General features: G+C 41.2%; 1 protein-coding gene across 1 annotated transcript; it reads left to right on the top strand.

The window, feature by feature from the left end:
• The first annotated feature begins 887 nt into the window (after positions 1–887).
• itgb1a (integrin, beta 1a) lies at positions 888–23043 on the top strand. Its single transcript, XM_034132312.1, has 16 exons — positions 888–1209; positions 13750–13816; positions 14172–14257; positions 14998–15241; positions 15337–15507; positions 16269–16507; positions 16831–16986; positions 17078–17173; positions 17687–17776; positions 18023–18163; positions 18830–19032; positions 19112–19350; positions 19436–19658; positions 20463–20698; positions 20866–21032; positions 22416–23043. The coding sequence occupies exons 2-16, from the start codon at positions 13750–13752 to the stop codon at positions 22479–22481; spliced, it is 2424 nt and encodes an 807-aa protein (XP_033988203.1). The 5' UTR covers positions 888–1209; the 3' UTR covers positions 22482–23043.
• Positions 23044–23734: the final 691 nt, after the last annotated feature.

Raw genomic sequence — 23734 nt, 5'->3', positions numbered from 1 at the left:
ATCTGTATAAATAGGCAATTGTGTGAGTGGGGGTGTCCTCTAAGTGACGTAGGCAAGAGGGTCAGACTGGGGCTGCATCAAATCAGAAACATTAAGCAAAAACAAAACAGGATATAATTAACAGCTGCCTTCAAAATAAAAGCTCTTGAAATGTGATAGAAAATAAAAGTCCTATGTAATGTGTCTGCATGAATAATTATTTCCAGTTATTTAATTCTACGTATCAGTTTGTACAGTAGATGTCAAACCTCCTTTGTGTTTGTATTTTTAGCTATATTTGTTGTATCCTTCACCAAATCATTCTATGTGATAAGTGATTATCTGTAAAAGTAGGGGTATCAATGTAACAACCACAGGTATCAACGTTTAGCCATTGTCTAAAAAAGGCCCTGTTCTATTACTAATTCGTTTTGTGAAATCGGACTGGTATATTATAGGGTCCAAGGGTACCACAAACGGCAAATAATTAAAAGTAAAAAGAACTTGTTGGTAGTTTTAGTAGTTAATTAGACAAAAACATATATATCAAAAATATACATCCTTAAATCCCTATTTTGATATGAATATAGTAAACAGCCAGAAAGCTACTGCAAAAAAAATCTAAGGTAAACACTTGCTAAATCACTAGTTTAAGTGTTCATATGTCAGCATTCAACAACACTATTGTAATAATTGTATTGTTGGACTTCATATACACCTTATGCATAGTAAGAAGAAATAAGAATAATGTCATACTTGCATAACTGTGAACGGGAAAAAACAATTCAATCGAGTTTAAAAACACAACTGGCGTCAACATTTCAGTTTTATTTTGAAAGGGTATAACCGGAAGCTCTGTGTAACACTGTGTTTTGGGTAGCCTGAGCGCACCTCTGCGGTTTTGCCTCTCCGCTTTCCCCTGAATTAGACCGAGAAAAAGAGGTCCACGCACGAGCGCTGCTGGGATTTTGTTTCCCCTCTCCGGCTACCGAACTGTTCCCGCATTTAGTTTTAATAAACACGCTCTACATTTTTCTCTGTGGAGGAAAGTTGGGGAGGGAATGAGCAGCGGGGAAAATTTACCGTGACTTTTTAGGAGGAGAAAGTGGCCCCCCGGTGCCAACAGGGCAGAGAGTTGCTGTCTGTCTGCGGCGTAGCGGACCATCACTGGGAGAACAGCTAGCTTACTTCTTCTGTATGTTGCCTCGGAAATAAAACCACAGCGCCAAGGTAAGAAAGCTAATATACATACTTTTTTATCTAAGCCTCAAAATATTCTCTAACGATATTTTTTAAAGGTGTGTGCTATATTTTCAGTGTTAAATATCAAATTAACACGGATGTCATGGTGCTCTCTTTCACTTGGCAACATCCTAATGTTCATATATAACGGGGACAAGTAATTGAGTTTGTGATTTACATGATAAGGTATCACTATAAATAGCTTTAACAGTTTTTTCTAGTAATGTTTAGGTGCTGGGATGTAGTTATTACTGATATTATTGGTACAGTATGTTGGTGGTGTTGTGTGAGTGTGTGCTCTCCCTATTAATACATCTTCTCTGGGTTATTTTGACCAACATTTGCTGTTCGATTCATCTGTTTGTTATCAGATTCAACAGGCTGTCATGCACATTTAATGTGGATGGTCATATGAAAGGGCTTTTTCTCAACAAGTGATCTCACATGATTTGAGTTTGAGTTACTCTGGGATCACTTCACATGTGATGCTGACAGCCCAGGGGGGAAGAGAGTTGAAAGCAAGGGTCAGTTATGAATGAAATCCTGGAAACAGGAAACAGAGACCTGTATGGATGGGTTGGGTAGGATTTACAGGAGAGGACTGGATGTAAAACACTCAGCATCTTTGTGACAGGACAAGAGCTTGCTGCTTGGGCTAACAAGCAGCAATGATTGACAGGCGGCACAGCATCCATTGATTTAATCTGGAGGAGGGCACAAGGATGAAGGCCTGATACATTCAGCTGACTCCACAGAGGAGAGCCTCAGCATCAGTTTAATCAGCCTAATGGAGACAGGAAGGGAGGGAGAGAGACAAAGTCAGGAGGAGATATGGAAGGCGAAGGGGGTTGAGGAAGGACAGTAAGCAGGGAGGGGGAGGAAGGCTAATTGAGGAGGAGGGTAAATGTAGGACAGTGGGGGCGGGGCTAAAGACGTTAGTGGAGCCGGTAGCCACCAGCTGAATGGATGTGACCTCGGGGCCCCGGGGACCAGCTGCTTCCGGCTCCCACCTCATTTACGAGGTCACTAGAGGGGCCACACCCAGGCCTTTCTACTGGACATGTGACGTTTCCCATGTGTGTGTTTTTCTGACGTACACCTTATGTGCAGACCTGTCCCCCTGAGACGGAAGTGATGTGTGTGTGTGTGTGTGTGTGTGTGTGTGTGTGTGTGTGTGTGTGTGTGTGTGTGTGTGTGTGTGTGTGTGTGTGTGTGTGTGTGTGTGTGTGTGTGTGTGTGTGTGTGTGTGTGTGTGTGTGTGTGTGTGTGTGTGTGGTGGTAGTGTGTGTGTGTGTGTGTGTGTGTGTGTGTGTGTGTGTGTGTGTGTGTGTGTGTGTGTGTGTGTGTGTGTGTGTGTGTGTGTGTGTGTGTGTGTGTGTGTGGTGTGTGTGTGGTGTGTGTGTGTGTGTGGTGTGTGTGGTGTGTGTGTGTGTGGTGTGTGTGTGTGTGTGTGTGTGTGTGTGTGTGTGTGTGTGTGTGTGTGTGTGTGTGTGTGTGTGTGTGTGTACAATTGCCCTCTGCGACACATGCTTTGTGCCGCAGAGGGAGATCCCGGGCTCAGAGGCGTAAAGCAGTTGAAATAGTCGCCTGTTACAGCCATTTACCTCCACCACACACACACACACACACACACACACACACACACACACACACACACACTTACCTTGCTAGTTTCACAGCTGATGATCCCAAAAGAGCATTTATTTGTGATTTGTTAGACTCTGAATCACATGGCTGACCCACAGTACAAACCTCTGTAGTCTTCTCTACATTCTAAAGGTTTTTCAAAACATATATGGTATCTAATTTTAAGTCCAGTTAGATTAAATATACAGTGAGGGAAATTTACGACTTGCTTATTTTCTGTGCAAAGCAATAATCTTCTGCCGCTTTTGTCCTGTTCCTTTCTTCTAAAGATTATTTTTGGCTCACATTTGTATATTTTCAAAGCTAGATTGCGGTGTGGGCCTTACTCTTGGTTTTGGTTTGTGACCTCCCAGAGCTGCTTTTAGCCAAGCCTTTGCTTTTCTCTATCTTTGTTTTCTTCTCCACATTCTGGGCCTTTTATGGAGGGGGTGTTGTTTCCAAAAACAGCCTCTGAAGCACCGGTGAGGAATGGCATGGTTAAAGCTGACCTCTGCATGCCAAGGTCTGCTGAGAAAGCGAGGCGAATCATGTTGGTAGTAAATAGTAGCAGTTTTTCGTGTTCTGTCATACTGTGTTTACTGTCGTGACTGCGTGAATGTCTAACTGCAAGGGCATTTGAGATGGAAAATTAACGTTTATGTGCCTTTCATTCACAAAAGGACTCAGTTCAAGGACACAGAAGAGTTTTTGTTTAGAAATGTGGTTTTATTCATTAACGTGAATGCTGGTAGTCTTCACCACACTTACAATAACATAGCAGTAAGAGAAATGGTTGTTATACTCCAATGGAAAACATGGGGCTGGGTCACCTCAATCCATTGCTAGTACCAATTATAGTATCAAATAATGTTCCTAAGATGTATTTTTGTGCCTTTTATTAGATCGGAGACGGTGGACCGTTGTATGAAATGAATACAGGGCGATGTGAGATAACAAGCAACAAAGCAAAGTATTTAGTGGCGTGTTTTTTTAGATTTTATTGTTAAGATAAATCTCTGTTTCTGCTTTTTGTGTTTAAATCAAGGGCTGTTGAAGAATATTCTTTGTTTAAATAAGGAGATGGTATCAAGAAGCATTTTTTGGTTATGAAACAGCAACGTTTATATTTCCTTACAAAAGGCCATGAAAAACATTACTTTGGTATTGATGCTAAAACAAGTTCTTCAAATACAAAGGAAGCAAATCCTTCTCTAGTTAATATTTGACATGATTATTTAGAGTTGACAACATTTTAGCTCCTTGTTACAGTAAGTGGTAGTTTATGTTGAGTCATTTACAAATGTGACTATTTTTTGATATCTATGATATCTAAACCTTATATATCTAGACGTTTTGGTTTATAAAAATAGTATTCTTAGGTATTTTGACATTTGTCTTGGTATCTTTGATCACTTACTAAGGATTGATGAGTTCCCATGACCCTCCCCTCAGGGCCCTATATGCATGGACACATAGAACCAACACAATACAAACAGTGTTCTCTGTCTGCGTGGACGTGGTCAGTTACGCTGATGTCTCACGGCTGTTAGGTGAGTCGGCAGCAGAGACAAAAACACACTTAGATGGGCTACTCATTCAACTTGGAAATTCCTCCGATTTATATCTGATGTAGCTCGATAAGAGGAGACAATTGTTCTGACTGAAACGGCCAATATCTAACTTCATTGAGGTGTCTTTCCCACCACAAATTGTAAAAAGATAAAACCAAAAATGCTTACAAGTGTACATATAATACTTAAAAGAACCAACTGTTCCCATCAAAGTAATAAAACACTTCCTTCGACATACAAGGGAAGTAGTTCAAGTTGCTCACGAATCTTAATGGCTAAGCTTCACGGATACAAGTTCAGCGTTATACTAAAATTGAAGAAGACTAATGAGGCAGACGTCCAGCAGCATGTAAGGAACATAACACCACACTGAAAGAAAATGTCAGAACAATTTGAAATCTAATTCACTCATTTCTATTCAACACCAGCTGTACAGTTCAGGGACATGCAGCTTGAAAGTTGTATAGCAGTAAAGTAAGTCTACTGTTCAGAATAAGTGATACAGCAGCAATGTTTTAGAACACAATGTCTAGTACCTAAGAACGCCTTGAGAATGAAACATGACAGATATTCCTCAACTGTTCCCAGGAGGAAATGCGTGTAAACGTGGACTGCTTACCGTTTCAGCTCTGCAGTTTTCACTCTCCCGTGGTAGCGGAAACGGAGGCCCTCTAGTTCAAGTGTCAAGTCAGGGGCCTAATGAAAGACATCTGCGTGTCATTATTTTGCCAGTGTTCGAGCACTAGGGCCTTGGCAGAAAGTCAGCAAAGGTGTCCACAGCTGCCCCACTGCTGGGTTTAAATTGGATTAAGACCAATCTTTGACAGAACTGTTTGTTTAGCGCAAAACAGAACAGCCTGGGACTTAACACAGCAGTTTCCACATAGTCTTTGTTAGCTTCTGTGGGACAGATGTTGTACTGTAGTTTGATCTCTGTGCTGCTGTTCTCATAGAAAGTGACGAGGCTGTATTTTTACCTTGAAATGTTTTGCACACATTCCTCCAGCCCGTAGGATGGACTGATATGACCATGTGATCCTTTTAGCATTTCATCTAGACACGTCATCAGGTCAAATACTTTATTACTCGTCTTTGAAAGCACTTATTTATATTCACCCACAAACAGCCAACGTCATATGAGATTATATCGTCTTACATTTGGATCTTGTGGTATCGCATAAGTGTGTATTCCTGGTCAATGAAGTCTGCATTACAGTAAATGGATGTAATGCTCTGAACTTACCCTACAGTTCACGGTATGCACCAATAGTAAACCCTACTCTATGGTTGCAATATTGATATTGATCTGATATATTTAGATTTTTTTTTAGATCGTCTAGCCTGACTTAAAGGGGACCTATCATGCAAAATGCACTTTTGTACGTCTTGTATACATGAATATGTGTCCCCGGTGTTCCAGGGAACTCACCAAGTGTCAGAAAACACAACCCTCTCTATTTTCCTCCATACCCAAATCTCTAAAAAAGGGGCTGCAACGGATCTGATAAAAACTGATCCAGATTTGAACACTGTCCTGACGTCAGGACGGTGGCGCTACGGCTATTGGGCCAACTCCACCAATCAGGAGGAGACCGCCACGGCCATTGCCGTTCGAAAGCGCTGGAGACGCTGTAGTACATATGCCAGGCCTGTAGATGGTGCTGTTCTCACTGAATCTGCCCCTGCACAAACAGAGCTATAAATTGTCAAATTGAGCAAAATGAGGCATGGCTAAAATGCATGATCTGTTTGGTATTTTGAAAAAAAAAAAGTATAAATATGCCTTATATAGGTATGGTCCTATACTATATTATTCAAATATAGCATGATACTGTAGGTCCACTTTAAGGTAACTTCATTTTAAGAAGTTAAGGTCTGTCTCCCAGTAGCAGCAGCTCCTCTCTAGCAGACTGACTGTTAGCTCTGGTCTTTCTCTTCGTCCCTTCAGACCGGTGAATAATCACCCCTCTGCTGTAAATATTTATCTTAGACTGCAGACTACTGTCATGTATCTACATTATTAGTCTCTGCAGTGCAGGTGGTTGCGCAGATTTTGTAAATCGTTCTAGACAAATTCATATCTAAGACAGCTGTTTATTAATGTTCAGTGAGCTCTTTTGGATATTTTGATAGCATTGCGTGAAGCAGTTTCCAGGCTTGTTTAGCTTTGAGCTTAGTAATGGCCTGGTTAGGGAATCAGACATGCTCCATTCACAAAGACAATATGCTGCCGTCTTGGCAGCTAAAGGCCTTTTCAACTCCCTGTGACAAAGCAGTCTGTTCTCTCCCTCTGTCCGTCTTTCGCGCCCACATTTGAAGCCAAATAGTTCATAATTATTTATGACTTCAAGAGGGAGATGTGGCCACGATACTGGCTTCCTGTGTGATTCAGATGAGCTTCCTGTGTTCCAGCAAAGGAAGGGCAGACTCAGCAAAGTTATGGAGTTTGGGGAGGCTTACCGTACAGCAGATCCCATTGTCCCAGCCAGGCAGCCCCATAAGATCCCCTAAACTAGCCTTCCTTTTAGCCTGGTGGTTGGTGGTGGGAATTTGATATTCTGCCTTTTCCAATTCAGTTTTCTTGAGCAAAAATGATTGACGTACACTAGCAACTTTGGAGATATTTATTTATGTGGGACTAGAATAACTGCTGTTCACATCAACACATGATTAGTTTATCTTGTCTCTATGGGGTTGAGGAAGATTTGTGTCTTTGTGTGTCTCCTGTGATTTAGTCCACCTTTTGGAGTGATTGCAGAGGCCAGGTGGAGAGGACGAGTCAGAAATAACTTGTTAGCACTGCACTGCTATTTTCACCACAGAGACGTAGCCTTGGATAGTGGTATGGACTTGGCCTTCCTCCAAAGGTTGTGGTTTTGCCTCAATTGTTTTTACTGAACCGCTCTGGGAGGACATGCTGTGAGGAGATGTGAACCCTGTTCAATATGTATGTATTGTAGATGCTAAAAGGAAACCAGAGCTGACAAAGTGTTATCGATTTTCTGACTGGAAAAGTTAGAAAGTCCTTGCAAGGCAGTTCCCCCCCCCCCCCCCCCCCCCCCCCCCAGAGGTGTATCTTTAGACTCCTTCGCACAAGGGGAATGTTGGCAGGCTCCAAGCCAATGTATGTGGCTAAGTGTTTTGTGTGGAAAGTAAAGCAGAATGTTCAAACTGTCGGTTGGGCTGGAATTCAGGCTGCTACGAACTCTGCTATTTCATTATATCTTAACAAAGAGGAGGTCTATGAACCAATTTGGAAACTGATTAAAATACTTGATTAACACCCGTTTAAAAACATGTAGACTACTTGTATTCCTGACCACCTTGTCCAGCAACAAATCTGCAATCTTTCACTACAATGACGTTTCACCATTTGGCATTAAAGCAAGACTATTTGAATGTTTTTCCAAGACGGGGCTTCATAGCTTGTGCTAACTTTGAAGAATGTACAAAACAACGTACATTAGGGTCAACCTGTGTGAATTCCTTTCATTCCATTCCCATGCATTTAACATGAATGTCAAACACTGAGTCCATCCACCAAGTTTCCACGTATGGCTAACTGCATGTGGATCTAGAACTGGGAGATTTGCTTGACTAATATTTGGTTCTTGTCCTTATGCTGTTGAGGTACTGTGACCCCTCTTGGTTGATATAACTCAGGTTTGGTTGACAGACTTTTCCCGTCATTCAACCACTTCATTATATTTCTCTCAACAATGCTAATTATCCTGTAACTGTCAGTCTAAATGAATTGGCTGCTGTTAGCTCCTATCACTGCTGACATTATCTTGTTAGATAATGTTACTACGAAGTCTTTATCATTCCAGTGCCCTAAATCATGTGTATGTATATTTATTTTGGGCTTAAAACAAAGAATAACAAACTAAACCTGGTGCAAACAAGTTATTATTCACTTTTCTTTCTATCTGACAAAGCTTCTTCTTAGAAACAGTTAGAACACTTAAATGCTCTTCTAATGTGAAAACTATGATGACATTTTTCTAGGTATTTGTGTCTTTCAGTAAATGCTTCAGTGTTTTCAAAAATGTTTTAATTGGATTTCCGCCATATCAATGTCCTAGAAGCACAGAAGCGCCGAAGGATTAAAGACATAAACATGTGCCTCATTAGTATTATTTATCACGCGAAGGCTCTTCTGGCCAGGAGTGCACGGTGAGTGGGAACACTTAAAGGATCAAACCCTCTGTCATGGTTTCACAGGGCAGCCTGATTCATTGCTTTTGTCTGCTATGAGAGGGTTCTCCGGATGGTGGTGGGGGGTGGGCAGAGACACAGACAGACACTGTTTGGTATTCTCCTTCAGTCCTGTCGGGAGGCTTGTACGTCTCTCAGCTCTGACATGTTCCCGGCTCTGCGCTGTTTGAAGGATATATGTGAAGTCAACAGGGCCACTGCTTTGGCTCTCAGTGGAGGGAATGAACTGAGCAATTGTGTGGGGGGGGGTTAGTGGAGGAGGGGAAGGAAACAAGGCAGAGAAAAAGGGAGGATGGGAGTATAGGATGCCGGAGAAATGCCAGACAAAATGAGAGTGACATAATGCATCTTGGAATGGAATTTAAATATTAAAGGTGGGGTAGGTAATTTTGGAGAAACCAGCTCGAGATCGCTAGAATTTGAAAATACACAGCCGGAAAAAATCTGCCACTTCCTTACAGAGCCCCTCCTCCAACACACACGAACGCGCACATGACCAATGAGGGCACGAGATAAGTTTGTGCACAGATGGAAGGCTGACAGGCAGGTAGGCCATCCAGTTATTTTAGCCGGGCCGGCTAAAATGATTGGTCGTGCTTTTTACAGTACTACGGCTTCCACAGATGACATTTTTTTATGGATTTTTTGTCAAAGCACTTAAGATATTCATTGCTATCGGGATGTTAAGAGCATTCCATGGAATATAACAAAAAGTGTATCTCGAGCCGGTTTCTCAAACTTACCTACCCCACCTTTAACTAAACTCGAAAAAGTCTAAGAAACTTAAGCCATGCTAATCTGTTCATTCTCTCTCATTTGCCTTCACCAAATGAATGAATAAACAAGTTACATAAAAAAGACCCGAACCACCAGACTGACACTGTATAAATGGAGAAAGGAGGATTAAGTGAGACTAAATGGATATGTTACTGAGCAAAATCCAGGAAAGTCTGTAAGTTCCTTTCCTTTGGACTTGAAGCAACCCTTTTCAACTCCTAGCTGTGCACCACCCTTTCCTGTTTTTCCTTCTTTTCCATTCCTTCTTTTCACGGCCAGAGAAGAACAGCCTTTCTGAGCAAGGGAAGCCCAGGCCTTTCCCCCCATAAAGAGCACTATGACTGAGACGCCAGCTTCTTCACTGCCGCAGTGTATGCTTCACTGTGTCTAGCTCCCTGACTCCCCTGGTCATTATTCATGGCCAGCCTTGCTGAGTAGTACTTCTAAGCACTTGCAAATGCAGCTCAATTTAAAGGATAGTAAATCCTCTTCACAGCTAAGGTTTGGTTGGCTCAATTAGGCTGGGTTCTACCCCAGTAGGTTTCACAAGGGGTTTTCTTGGGAGCCCAAGCATACAACGTTTTGTATCAAATTAATATGATCTAATGTGAACAAAAAGGGTTATTTTAGTCCCAAACACAACCTATGTTGTCAAAAATTACATTGTCATAGACCATGATAGTCTGGTAAACATTCTGCTGGTTAGCTTCCTCAGGTTATGTCATGGTGGCTTCTTAAAAACAGAGAAACTGACAAAAGAGTCAGCATACTGATCAGAGTTCTTAGTTTGTTGACCAGGCATCATCTCTGGTTATAAACAGTAAATATATACATATCAACAGTAGTAAGATAATGTATTTGGAAATGTCACAATATACAGAATAAACGTTGTTTCTGGAACTGAAGGCCTTTTTACTGAATGAATAGCAACAGACTGGGGTAGGAGGATTGTGGGAATCATGGTGCTACAAATACAGCATCCCTTCATGGGTCCCAGAGCTCACATTTCCCACAGTGCAGTAGGAGTGTTACAGGTTACTATCCTGGTCATACAGCGCTCCGTCTCTCAGGAATGCCTGAGATGCTTGGCCCGTTTTAGTCACGCACCACAGTGTCTGCCATGCATCACCTTCCCCTTCCAACTGATAACGCTCTGCAAAGCCCATATAACACTGGGATGCCATTAGCCACAGCTCAGGTGTGTGTGACAAGTGGACAGGCGTTGAGGAGTCAAATGTGTGTGTATACATGCGCGTGTCATGCTGAGAGAAGCGTGGGAGCAAGATAAACTGTAAGAGAAAACGCAGCTCTGTCCCGATGCAGGAAACTGTCTGGAATGTATCTTTTTTTCATTATTCCCATGGATAAATATATACGAGCATTGTGGTTGTTATTCAAGACCTTGTCCCTCCATTTTGCACATTTTCTATCTCTACGTGTGCCACAACCAACATATTCAAGCTTATTGGAGCACTGTTCAACTCTCATATATCAAACTGACTGTTTTTATTTATAGTGTTGTCTGTTAATAATACAACATAATGCTTTCTTGGCATTATCCTACTTATAAATGGAATGTTGGTTTGGTTTCTGAGTATGCCTCCTCCTCAGTCAAACTTAGCTTTCCCACCGATGAGTCCAATCGACTCAAACTAAGCTGAGAAACTCAAAACATGGTTACAGTAATACGACTGGGGAAGTTAAACTTATATGAAGGTTAGAAAATATTTAAATATTGTTAGTGCTGTTTGAAATGTGACTTATCACATTAGACACAACACATAGAGCTGGAAGCCAACATGAAGTCAGTCTTGTCACTGTGGCTTATCTATGAAATTAAAACTCTTTGAAATGAAGTTGTGAGTTTTCACAGCTGCTTCCTGTAAAGATACAAGAGAGATTCCAAGAAAAATCCAATTGTATATTGAATATACAAAGAACCCAAAGAATAATACTCACATTTGTTCTCCTTTTTTTGGCTTTAACCTCTTTTGGTTTTCTTTCTTATTTTCTGACTAAATATGATTTTTTCGGGAATGATTTGTGTTTTTCCATCTTAATTCTGCCTTTTTACTTCCTAAATGGCAGACAACAATACAGTTGTGTTAGTGGCCATGTTAACCAAAACCAGCTTGAAATGCTGACAAGACATATTTACGACGTCTGAACTCTGAGCTTTGGAGGAACACTTGAAGGCAGCATAACATCCTGCTCCGTGCTCTTTTCCTGCTCTCTGTCCTCTGCCATATTTTACAGTACTTTTTCATTACACAGTCCTCTATGCAGCTGCTAAGCTTCACGCGATCGAGGACATGGGGTTATTTTTTCCAACTTGACACCTCCCTGGCGTTTTGTAGATGTAGTTTGCATTTGAATGATTCCCTGGAACTGAAGTTCAAACCCCAGCGAGTGAAAAGAAAATATCTGAGTTTGTGGTTTTGTTATAACAGGAATGTGAACTTAGATTCCTTCATTTTCGGCTTGTTTTTCACTGACAGCAGTAGTTCATTGTACATGTACATAGGACAAACTGCTGCATATAAACAAACCACTTTAAATAAACATTTTGTGACAGTTATTCTCTTAAAAATGTATTCTTGGGTAGTAATAACAGTGTACCAGTGGCAGAACCAGGTAGAATGCAGTATATATCTCACATACACAAGCTAACACACACATTTACACACTGCCCATGTACACCAGCTGATCTAATCTGGGGGGCTGTAGACAGACCGTCTGCCCCTCTGTGTCTATATAAAAGGACACACACGCACACGCACACACACACTGGAATGCATCACTCAACACTGCGCACACCAACCATCAGAGCTTCCTTCACCACAGTGTGAGGGAATGCAGTCTCTTAATGTAGCCTCTATGTATAGTCAGCAACAGCCACTGGTCCAAAAGAAAAATCTTTATCACTCTGTCTGGCTCTAATTTGAACCTCATGCTTTGCTATCCAATGTGGTTGACATTAGCTACTGTGGAGACTTAGAAAAGGCTCCCATGAGTTTGTTATTTATGGTCAAGCGGGATATTGGTTTACATTCCACATGTTAATTAGATTCGGCACACGCTGATCCCTTGCCAGTGCACCTTAGCACAACACTAGACCATTGATTCTGTGTCTCTGTGTTGGAGCCTACCCAGCTGTCGCCTGTTAGATCTGCCAATAAGAGGTGGTGAAAATCCCCAAAGTGTGTCACTCGGTGATAACCAGATCTTTTAAGACAGCAGCAGTAATGTGGAATGTCTAGTGGTAGTTTGGCAGGGGACACTGAAAGTTCCTACAATGTCAATAAAACCTAAGCTCTAGGTCCTTGAGAGGATGCACCTTCCCAGTATTTCTTTTTGGTGCTAAAGCTTTATTCCAACAACATTAGGATGTTTGTTTTACATAACCTTAGCTCGGCTCCCATGATTCAGCTTTAACCTCAAACTTCTCAGGCAATTTTTAGCAATTCTTGCAGTCTCTGAAATATCTCTGCAACTATTTTATGGCTTTCAATGGAATAATGTAAAGACATTCATGGTCCCCAGAGGGTGTATCCTGTTTCGTGTCCATGAGAAGATTTAGCACACAAGCAGGTCAACATTTTAACTAGATAATAATTTTAATTCAAATCTATTGACACAAAGTTTGGTACAACAATGAATTGCTGTACACACATACATTATACTTGCTAGACATCATGCTAGCATTGTCATTGTAAGCATGTTATCAAGCGTTTGCTCAAAGCACTGTACAGTTTCAAAGAGCCCCTATCAAGGCTGTAGACTGCTCACAAATCAGCTGATTATCCTTTGTAAGTCATAAGCTTTGCATTAAGAGTAGGACAAGAAGCATCGATACAGCTGAGAAAAAGGCCTGCACACAGACAAGGAATCAATATAACAACCAGAGAGGGGCTGCCTCTGGGGAACTGATTCTATTTACAGTGAAAGAGATGGGAAAATGGAGGTTGCAGTCCAAGCTAGTGTGAGAGTGTGTGTCTGTACGTGAATGTATGCATGTGAAAGTGCTCTGAATTGAGTTTGCTGCCTGTTACCCCTTTGACCGGCTCAGAATAGCCAACCCCTGCCATCAGATAATTTATGATCTCCAATAATAACCGAGCCATTTACACATTAAATCTGTCATCTCTCTGGGGCGCTCGCTCGCTCGCTCTTCTGGACCCTTTTGTCCAGGAAATTATAAATTCAAGCATTCAGGCTACCAGGCACACAAGCTATTGTTGTTAACAAAGAGATGTTCATAAACGACATGTGGCTCAAAACACCAGTAGCTAGATGAGATGACAACAACCAATATTTGTTCTACTCTTTTTTTCAGATGGACCTGAAGCTGCTCTTGGTATCCATATTGTTTGGAGTCTTTTGTTTCAGTAATGCTCAGAAAGGTAAGATAACTTACATACTGTGTAGCTTTAACATCATTATTTTGTCACATGATTTTGTTGATGTCAGCATGCATAGTAGTAAACACAACATTCATAATGATGACCACCTCCACAGAGAGGCAGGCCATCTACTTAATCTTAATGATGTCATTGACCAGAGATCCATCTACAGAGAATAGAGGATAATGGAAAAGAGGGGATATTCTGTCTCTAATTACCATTGAGCCACACAGTGTTCCAGATGAACTGATGTATAAACATGGGGGGGCTTAACAGGCTGCTTACTTTGCACGGCCTGTGCTGTGACCGTGCTCCCTCTGACTCCCCCTCTCTTCTCTCTTTGTTTTCCATCCAGAGGGGAACGAGTGCATCAATGCCAACGCCAAATACTGCGGGGAGTGCATCCAGGCTGGAGCCAAATGTGGCTGGTGTAAAGACCCGGTGTGTGAATCACAGCTGTCAGCTGTAGTTGTGCTGAGAAATGCATTTGGATGCCAATATGAGGCCATTAGGCATATAGTGATAGTTGGCAATGACCATGCTTAAGTGTGGGGCTGCATCTTGTGATTTTTTTATTTGCTTTTCTTTAAAAAAAAATCTAAAATCATTTAAAATAATAATACATTTAGCCTATGATATGTCAGAAATTAAGAAAAAAAAATTCCAGAGCCAAAGATGACTTTTCTAACAAACATTCCACAACCAAAAGTAGTTAGCCAAAAAGAAACTGTTCCTCAGATGCAATTATTAGTTGATTATTGATTTAACAATAAACAACCAATTCATCTGCCACTTTTGTTGACAAGTCAAGTTTTCTGTTTCTCTGTATGCACCACTTATACCAAAGAAAATTCCTCGTATGTGAAAACTACTTTTTCTGATCAATTTACATTTGACATTTCCAGTGTTAAGATTTCTTGCTTATCCTTGATAAGATTATAAAATTACATATTATTGTAATTTGAATACATTTGGGTAATTTTGGCGGATAAAACAAGCAATTTAAAGATGTCATATCAAGTTACAAGGAGCATATTGAATTTTATTCTTATGTTTTGCAAAAATTATCCAGTCATCAATCAATAAAATAAAAGTGTAAAATCATAAATATATATTGTGTCACATGACAGCAGATTTTCACTCCTAAAGTAGATGAATTCTCCCTGTGCTGCTGTTTCCAGGAGTTCCTGAAACAGGGTGAGACCGTGTCGACGCGCTGTGACGAGCTGCAGTCTCTGATAAAAAGGGGCTGTGATGATGACATGATCGAGAACCCTCGCGGGGATCAGAAGATCCTGAAGAACAAAGCGGTGACAAACCGCGGCAGGGGAGAAGGGAAACAAAAGTCAGAAGCCAGACTGAAACTGAAGCCAGAGGAGATCACTCAAATCCAGCCTCAGAAACTCAGCCTGACCCTCCGATCTGGTGAGAATACATTCTAATGAACCTTTCCTGAAGCTATTACTTACCTTCTTTTTACCACTCTGACACAACTTCTAAATGACGGTAACTTCATATAGGTGAGCCCCAGTCCTTTGACTTGAAGTTCAAACGAGCGGAGGATTATCCCATCGACCTGTACTACTTGATGGACCTGTCGTACTCCATGAAGGACGATCTGGAGAACGTCAAGAACCTGGGAACCAGTCTAATGCTGGAGATGTCAAAGATCACCTCGGACTTCAGGATAGGTGAAGATTAACATTTTCTCAAGTGTGATTACATTTGACACTAAATGTAGTTGAAACTTGTTAATTACAAGGTACAATGACATTGTATATACTGACTATTGCAGTGATAGTTCTCTTTACATCTATACATCAATACAAACATGAACTGCTAGATTCCAATACTTGAAATGGTGCCAATTGGCTCAAATGTAAACAAATGAATACTGAAAAAAGAGCTCAATTTGTAGCCCACAGTCAGTACTGACTTACATTATACTTCCTGTTGAGACGTCCCAATGCCCCTTAGTAAGGGAAATTGTCTAAGTTCTATAATTCAAACACTATAATCAATCCAAAGATATTGTATTAATATGATATATTTCATGTTGCACTACCAGAATATTGTTTTGCAAACTGCTAATGCTCAGGGTGTCGAATCAACACGGTTCATATAAAGATGTTTTTGTTGAAAGCCTGTGTGCAAACAGATGAAAAGCGTTTATTAATCTGTCAGTGTGTCGCAGTGTAGTCTTTTTGATGTTCGGCCCACAGTTTCAGACTTTGAAAACCATGAGGTAGATCGACTGTCTTGTATTTTCAGGTGTACTGTTGTAGGTATGTGTTGCCACCCAGGTTTGAATGACCTTTTTGTGACCTGTACAAACAAACCAAATAATCAAACACTCAGCGACCTTCTCTGAACAATGTGGTGTCAACTTACCCTCAGACTAGAGCACCTAGACTCAAACCAAGCTACATTTAAAACCAACTGTCTTTTAAAGGTTTCGGTTCCTTTGTGGAGAAGACAGTCATGCCGTACATCAGCACCACCCCGGCCAAGCTGCTGAACCCATGCACAGGAGACCAGAACTGCACCAGCCCGTTCAGCTACAAGAACGTCTTGAAGCTCACCAGCGACGGCAAGAAGTTCAACACCCTGGTGGGCAAGCAGCACATCTCTGGAAACCTGGACTCTCCCGAGGGGGGGTTCGATGCCATCATGCAGGTTGCTGTGTGTGGGGTAAGCAACACAATAGAAGCCGTTTCCTATCAGTGATCCTGTGGGGGAAATAATCCTTCTCAGGTTCTCAATTCAAGGCAGTTTTCCCACAATTACGGCACTTGCTTGGAGGGATACAGCGCTAATAAATGTGGTGATTTGTGAAAAAGCTGTTTTATGAGTCCTTGGTGTTCACAAGGAGATTTTTGAATGCAGTGATAATCAGTAGTTTACTTTCACTTTACAACCTGCTCATATTCTCCATTAGTCTTTATAGAGGGCATTTATCGCTTTTGGCAGACATTATTTATCCTATTTTTAAGTGTTTCTTTCTCATCTCACAGGACCACATTGGGTGGAGGAATGTGACTCGTCTGCTGGTGTTCTCCACCGACGCTGGCTTCCACTTTGCTGGCGATGGAAAACTGGGTGGCATCGTTCTGCCCAACGATGGGAAATGTCACTTGGAGAATAATATTTATACCATGAGCCACTACTATGTAAGTAACCCAGGCTTTTTACACATGTGGCAAACACTGCTACTGTGTGTTACAATGTTAATGTGACTCCTCTCTCCATTCTGTTTTAAAGGACTATCCCTCCATTGCTCACCTGGTTCAGAAGCTGAGCGACAACAACATTCAGACCATCTTCGCAGTCACAGAAGAGTTCCAGCCTGTTTACAAAGTGAGTTATCTGTCTCTGGCACACTTTTACTTCATTTTCATCCCCTTCTTTTCCAGAATACTTCATTCCTTCCTGTGTGCGTGTGTGTGATGATGGAAGATGCCCAGTATGTAAAAATATCCATCCAGTCCAATGCCTCTGCCGCGAATTATGGTAGCATCTCCATAAAAGCTCTTAATTGCTCCCTTGTGCCTTGCCGTAACATCTGAGTTTCATTAAAGTTCTTTATTTATCACAGTAGCTTTTGTATGCTTCAAAGCAATAACAATTCCACCATTTCAAGGTTGTAATCAATGTTGTATCTATTTCAATCTTCGATTAAATGTTTAAACTGATACATTTCCAGGCTGTAATAAAAATTCACTCACGTCATTCAGGTGGAAAAACAGTCTATTAAAGTGCATAGAAAAGCTTTTTTATCTTGTGTTGTTACCGATAGAGGTTTCAGATATCACAGGATAAATAGAGCTCTGATTAAGCTTTATTATAAAAACTGTTTTCTTCTCTCTACAGGAGCTGAAAAATCTGATTCCTAAATCTGCAGTGGGGACTTTATCTGCCAACTCCAGCAATGTCATCAACCTTATTATAGACGCCTACAATGTAAGTACACTGTTCAGACTGTTGACTTTAAGTGCCCTTGAAAAACACTTTGATTAGCTTATCATTTAGTCACATGGGCCACATTAAAGAGCTCAACAATGTGCCTTGAGTTTTAACTGTCAAATATCTTTCCAAACACAAACTGTCATTTATTACTCAGCTAATCCTTTGTGTACCGCACGCTGCCAAAGCAAAGCTACCAGATGAAATTCTAACATTCTTGTTGTTATCTCTTGGATTTGGCAGTCACTCTCCTCAGAGGTCATTCTGGAGAACAGCAAGCTTCCAGAGGGAGTGACCATAGCTTACACATCGCACTGTAAGAACGGAGTGGTTAGTGAGGGGGAAAGTGGACGGAAGTGCTCCAACATCTCCATCGGAGATCAGGTGAGGATAAGAACGTTTCTCTTTTTTGTTGTTATTCAAAAGTAGATGATTAATCCTATTTCAGTTGTTAATGTTTTATGTCATTGTGTGTTCATGGAAATGTATTTTCTAAATTGTCTTCTCTCATGTGCTGCACAGGTGAAAGTATTTCTAATAGTCATGCATTTTTCTGTGAGACGGGTGGATAAAAGTTTTTATTTCCTTGGTATTTAACCATGTATTCGCACCTGGAAGAACAATTATATTGCTTTTACTCGCATAAAAAAAAAAACGAGGAACTGGTTTAATTCAGTTTTTGTCCAAAAAAGTGTTAAAACAACAATCACAATGAACACCTGGCACAATGATACCTCTTTTTATTGTCGTGGCACTCTTTTTTTCACCGGTTCGTGAGTCTTACACACATGAGAGATGTTTTTATACAGATCATTTTTAGAGATCAAACACCAGAATGATTTTTCTCACCTGCCTCTCGGGGCTTCCATAGAAAATCTTGAAATCTTGATTAATATCCAAAGCCATCAGTCTCCCACTTTAGTCAGGCTAAAATGATAAGATATGAGGTCACCAAGTCAGAAACTGAAAACCAGCTTCTTTCATTCTTTGTTCATTATCTGCCCTGGGCCCTGCACTCACATCTCACACGCTTTTTCCTTTCATTCCCAGGTCATGTTTAGCATCATTGTGACATCTAAGGGCTGTCCCAAGCAAGGCAAGCCTGAAACCATCAAGATCAAGCCCCTGGGATTCACAGAGGAGGTGGAGATAACCCTCAACTTCATCTGTGAGTGTGAATGCAACCAGGACGGCATCAAGAACAGTGAACTCTGCCACTTCGGTAACGGCACCTACGAGTGTGGAGCCTGCAAGTAAGTCTGGAAACATTTTGATTTTGATCTGTTTTTCGTCTTAAGAAATGCTCCAGAATCTCAACCTCTTCTGTCTCAGGTGTAATGAAGGACGAGTGGGCAGACAGTGTGAGTGCAGCAGCAACGATGTGGCCACAGAGGACATGGACCGGACCTGCAGGAAAGACAACGGCACCGACATCTGCAGCAACAACGGAGACTGTGTGTGCGGCACGTGTGAGTGCAAGAAGAGAGATAACCCCGAGGAGAGGTACAGCGGCCAGTACTGCGAGTGTGACAACTTCAACTGTGACCGCTCTGGAAACAAACTGTGTGGAGGTGAGCACGACGGAGAAAAAAAACAATAAGAGACTGCTCAGAGATGGTTTAATACACCTCGGTTGATTTGTTTCTGTTTCTTTAGGGCATGGACGCTGTGAGTGCAGAGTGTGTGTCTGTGACCCCATGTGGACCGGAAGTGCCTGTGATTGTTCTCTGGACAACAGCACGTGTATGGCCAGCAACCAGCAACTCTGTAACGGCAGAGGAACGTGTGAATGTGGCACCTGCAAGTGTACTGATCCCAAATTCCAGGGTCCCACCTGTGAGACTTGTCCCACCTGTCCAGGGGTCTGCACTGAACACAAGTAAGACTGAAATGAAGACATGTCAATGTTTTTAAAAGCTCATATTACAAATATTGATGTATTGTTTGGTGTATTTGAACATTTGAAGGATAAGTTCACATTTCTTTAAGTATGTCTTAATAAAATATACACACACATTAAACAGATTGAATTGATACCTGTGCTAAGCAGCATTCGTAGTTAGTTTTCGTAGTATAGCTGCTGGTTTCGCTTGCTTTCCAATAGATTTAAAGTTAGGTACTGTAAATCCCATAGCTCCAGATTCCCATGATTTTTATCAAAATCAGTCAAATCTGAAACAACAGACATGCATATGTATATATTAAGATTCATTGTGAAATACACATCCAGAAGATCCAATTATCTCTTCCCATTTTGAAGAAGCATCCAAAAATCTTCTCAGAATGAATTGAAAAAGCAGCCTCCTCCATCATCTATTACATTTTCTTCAGGATTGTAATCCTGTTATTGCTATCTGCATATCTATTGGTTTACGGCAAACAGGGACTGCTAGATTAATTATGCCCTTCTTTTCATATCGCTAATCTATTACAAATGTAAACAAATGAAGGATTTGAAAGTGTTTGTAAACATCCTGGTCTAAAGTAAAAAGCACAATTTATGGAAAGGGATGCTGCTGTTTAATTTATAATGCCATTGTTCAGAACGTGCACAATGTAGTTGTATTTACCTACATGTTCATGGAATGGGGGCAAACATTTTAGATTTGTATATGATCTTTTGAATTTGTGAAGCATAGCTCATCTGGTTGCTTATCACTAACAAACACCCTGTATCTTCCAGGGAGTGCGTCCAGTGCCGGGCGTTTGGCACGGGTGAGAAGAAGGAAACATGTGAGAGAGACTGCAGCTACTTCAACCTGATCAAGGTGAAGGACCGGGACAAGCTGCCCCAGCCCAACGACGCCACCTACCCCGTGATGCACTGCAAGGAGAGAGACGCCAACGACTGCTGGTTCTACTACACCTACGCCGTCAACAACAACACTCAGAAGGAGGTGCATGTGGTGGACATACTCGGTAAGCAGAAAGCTGGGCCAACCAGGGTGTGGAAGGTTTCTGTTACAGAGAAAGCTAATTACAGGGTCTGTGGTGGGGCTGCAAAAATAGCACATTTGTTTATTCACAACAGCCATTTTTTTTGCACGCTTATTTCAAGCTGCCTAAACACCTCTGTTGTGTTTCAGACTGCCCCGCCGGGCCTGACATTATCCCCATCGTGGCAGGCGTGGTCGCCGGCATCGTCCTGATTGGCTTAGCCCTGCTGCTCATCTGGAAGCTGCTCATGATCATCCACGACAGGAGAGAGTTCGCCAAGTTCGAGAAGGAGAAGATGAACGCCAAATGGGATACGGTGAGTGTTGTGAAAGACTAGCAGGAATAACATTTTCGATTTTTGGCTGGTAAGGTTATTTAAATGTAGAAAACAGGTGTTCTGTAAAGCCACAACTGTCAGGGAATTAACTTGTGAAGATGATTTGTTGTTCTAAGCAGCAGATGAGATTTGCAGACTTGTTGATGTCAAAGTGTCTCGCTCACATTCTCGCCAGCGCTCAAAATAAAAAGGAAAGATGTCAGGCACTGTGTGGACTTTTTTGGGAATGTTATGCAGTCTGAGCATAGCTGAACTTTTTCCGGGGAGTGGCCACAGTTCCTCCCTTCCATACTTCCTGCCCATCAGCCAACATCAATATGACTTCAGCACTACTCCATGTGCAGCTCAATGCCTTCCCCTAGTGGTGAAATTGTGTCATAGCGCCATTATATATATATATATATATATAATGTGGGTTTGGTGATGCAGATGTTCCTGATCAGTATGCTGGGGTCTTACTTATTACCATGGGCAGGGCAACCTATGGCTCCACATCCCTTTAATTTGAAGAAATGAGAGACTGTTCTGCCCTGGGTTTCCTTACAAAAGCAGCCTTAAGGAATTCCAAAGATACTTTGTGATCTCCTCATGTTTACAACCACATCATCCTGATCTGTAGCCTCAACAGTTTTAGTAAGTAAAAATGGATTTGGTCAATGTTCCACAAAATCATTTTTCTTCCATTGTCCTCCTTTCATCACTCTTACTGTTCTTTATTCATACTTTTCTCCCTTTTTATAGTGCCTTTTATATTATTCGTTCCTTTGTTCCTGTTCTATGTTTTTCCTGCTCAACTCTATTCTTTCCTCATTCTTTACCCATAGCAAGACAACCCAATATACAAGAGTCCTATCAATCAGTTCCAGAATCCAAGCTATGGACGTAAAGCTGCTGTCCTTTAAGTTTGTATTTTCTCTCCTTTCCACCTCATTTTCCTGCATGGGCTTTTTATAATGTTATATTTTTCACTGAGTATCTACTTTTTCCTTTATTTCACCTGTCTTTTCAAACTATGAACTACATTTTCACAAGTGGAACATCTGGAAGAGACATATTACTTTCAAATTTCGTGAGAAATGAGTGCATGAGTGTGCTGTGAATATCAATGCAGCTAAAAGTGTCTACAGGGCAAAAATACTAAAACCTTCTCTGGTAAGTATAAAATGTGTTTAAATATGATGCTTAATTTAAACCTCCTGATATTTGGTGTGAAGTCGCAAAAGCATGACGGTGTGCTAAGTGTGATTTAAACAAATTACCTACAAGAAGGTGTAGTAGACTTATCCCTAATAACAAAGTGTGTTCGCAAATTGTCTGACTAAGCAATAACATGATTATAACTTCAATTTCTTTGCTTTCCAGGGTGAAAATCCCATCTACAAAAGTGCTGTCACGACTGTGGTCAATCCAAAATATGAAGGAAAATAACTGGTCACGGTTTTCCATGAACTCTGCTATCAAGTATCCGACAACTGCAGTATTTACCGCAGGTCTGGGGAGGAACCTGTGGTCGAGTTTCTGTCATTTCCTTTTGTTGCTTCACCATTATAATGTACCCAGCCACTAACACCTATGATTTATATGCATTTGTGATATTTTAGATGTACAGTATACAGTATGTGTATATACTTTTAAGTTGCATATTTGCAAAAAACAATGACATGAAGGTGTTCTCTTCCTGCCACAGGACTGGTATGGCAGAGGATTACACCTTTTTTTTAACAGCACAATATGGACACTATGGATATTCAATTATTCTGCAGCTTCTGTCTCGTTCTCAGACACTTCTCTGTCTCTTCGTCTCTCTGTGCACTGACTTCCTGTGTGTCTCTGTGTGTCAGACAGGACATGACTTCTATATGTAAATTGTCAGCCATAGCAGCACATAAGGTCAATGTGTGTGTGTGTGTGTGTGTGTGTATATATATATAGATAACAACTGAAATGTTAAAGGTCCCATGTCATGCTATTCCGGTTATTACCCGTCCCCTTGTGTGTTATGAAGGTTTTTATGCATGTAAATGGTCTGCAGAGTCACAAACCCTCAAAGTACACCCTGTAGCGAGTAAAACTCTAACACAGAAAATACCTATCTGCTGCCCCAGAACGCCTCAGTGGAGATTTTCTTTTTTCTTCCTGGTACCAAGTGACGTAACGACGACCAAATGGACCAATCCGTGGAGCTCCTCACACACACACACACACACACACTCACTCAGCCTTATCTTTTCTCAGCCGCAAATCCGCGATACTCCACGGAGTTTTGCCGGCACACTCAGCCTTATCTTTTCTCAGCCGCAGCTGCTTGGATCTCCACTCACAGATTGCCACACACTCACGTGTGTGTGCGCTCAGGCTGACAGGAGCTCCACAAAGGTGTTTAGGACAGAGAGTGAATACACATACTACACAGAGATGCTGTATGAGAAAACCAATGTGATTTTGGAACATTGAACAATGTCAATCTATTCTAGTAGACCTCAACAATGGAATTATGATCAGTAGAAATGGCCATGACATGGGACCTTTAAGTATTGAATAATATTTCACATTCAACTTTAATTTGACCATTTGTTGAAACAGTGGTGTGGTTGTAAATGTAGTTTTGAACTGCAGCTTCACATTTTAATGCACTCTTTGTGAGTATTGTTCTGAAGGAGTAAATAAATACACAATATGAA

The sequence above is a fragment of the Trematomus bernacchii genome, unplaced genomic scaffold (genome assembly GCF_902827165.1).
Source record: "Trematomus bernacchii unplaced genomic scaffold, fTreBer1.1, whole genome shotgun sequence".
NCBI classification, from domain to species: Eukaryota; Metazoa; Chordata; class Actinopteri; order Perciformes; family Nototheniidae; genus Trematomus; species Trematomus bernacchii.
This window is presented reverse-complemented; position numbering and strand designations above follow the sequence as displayed.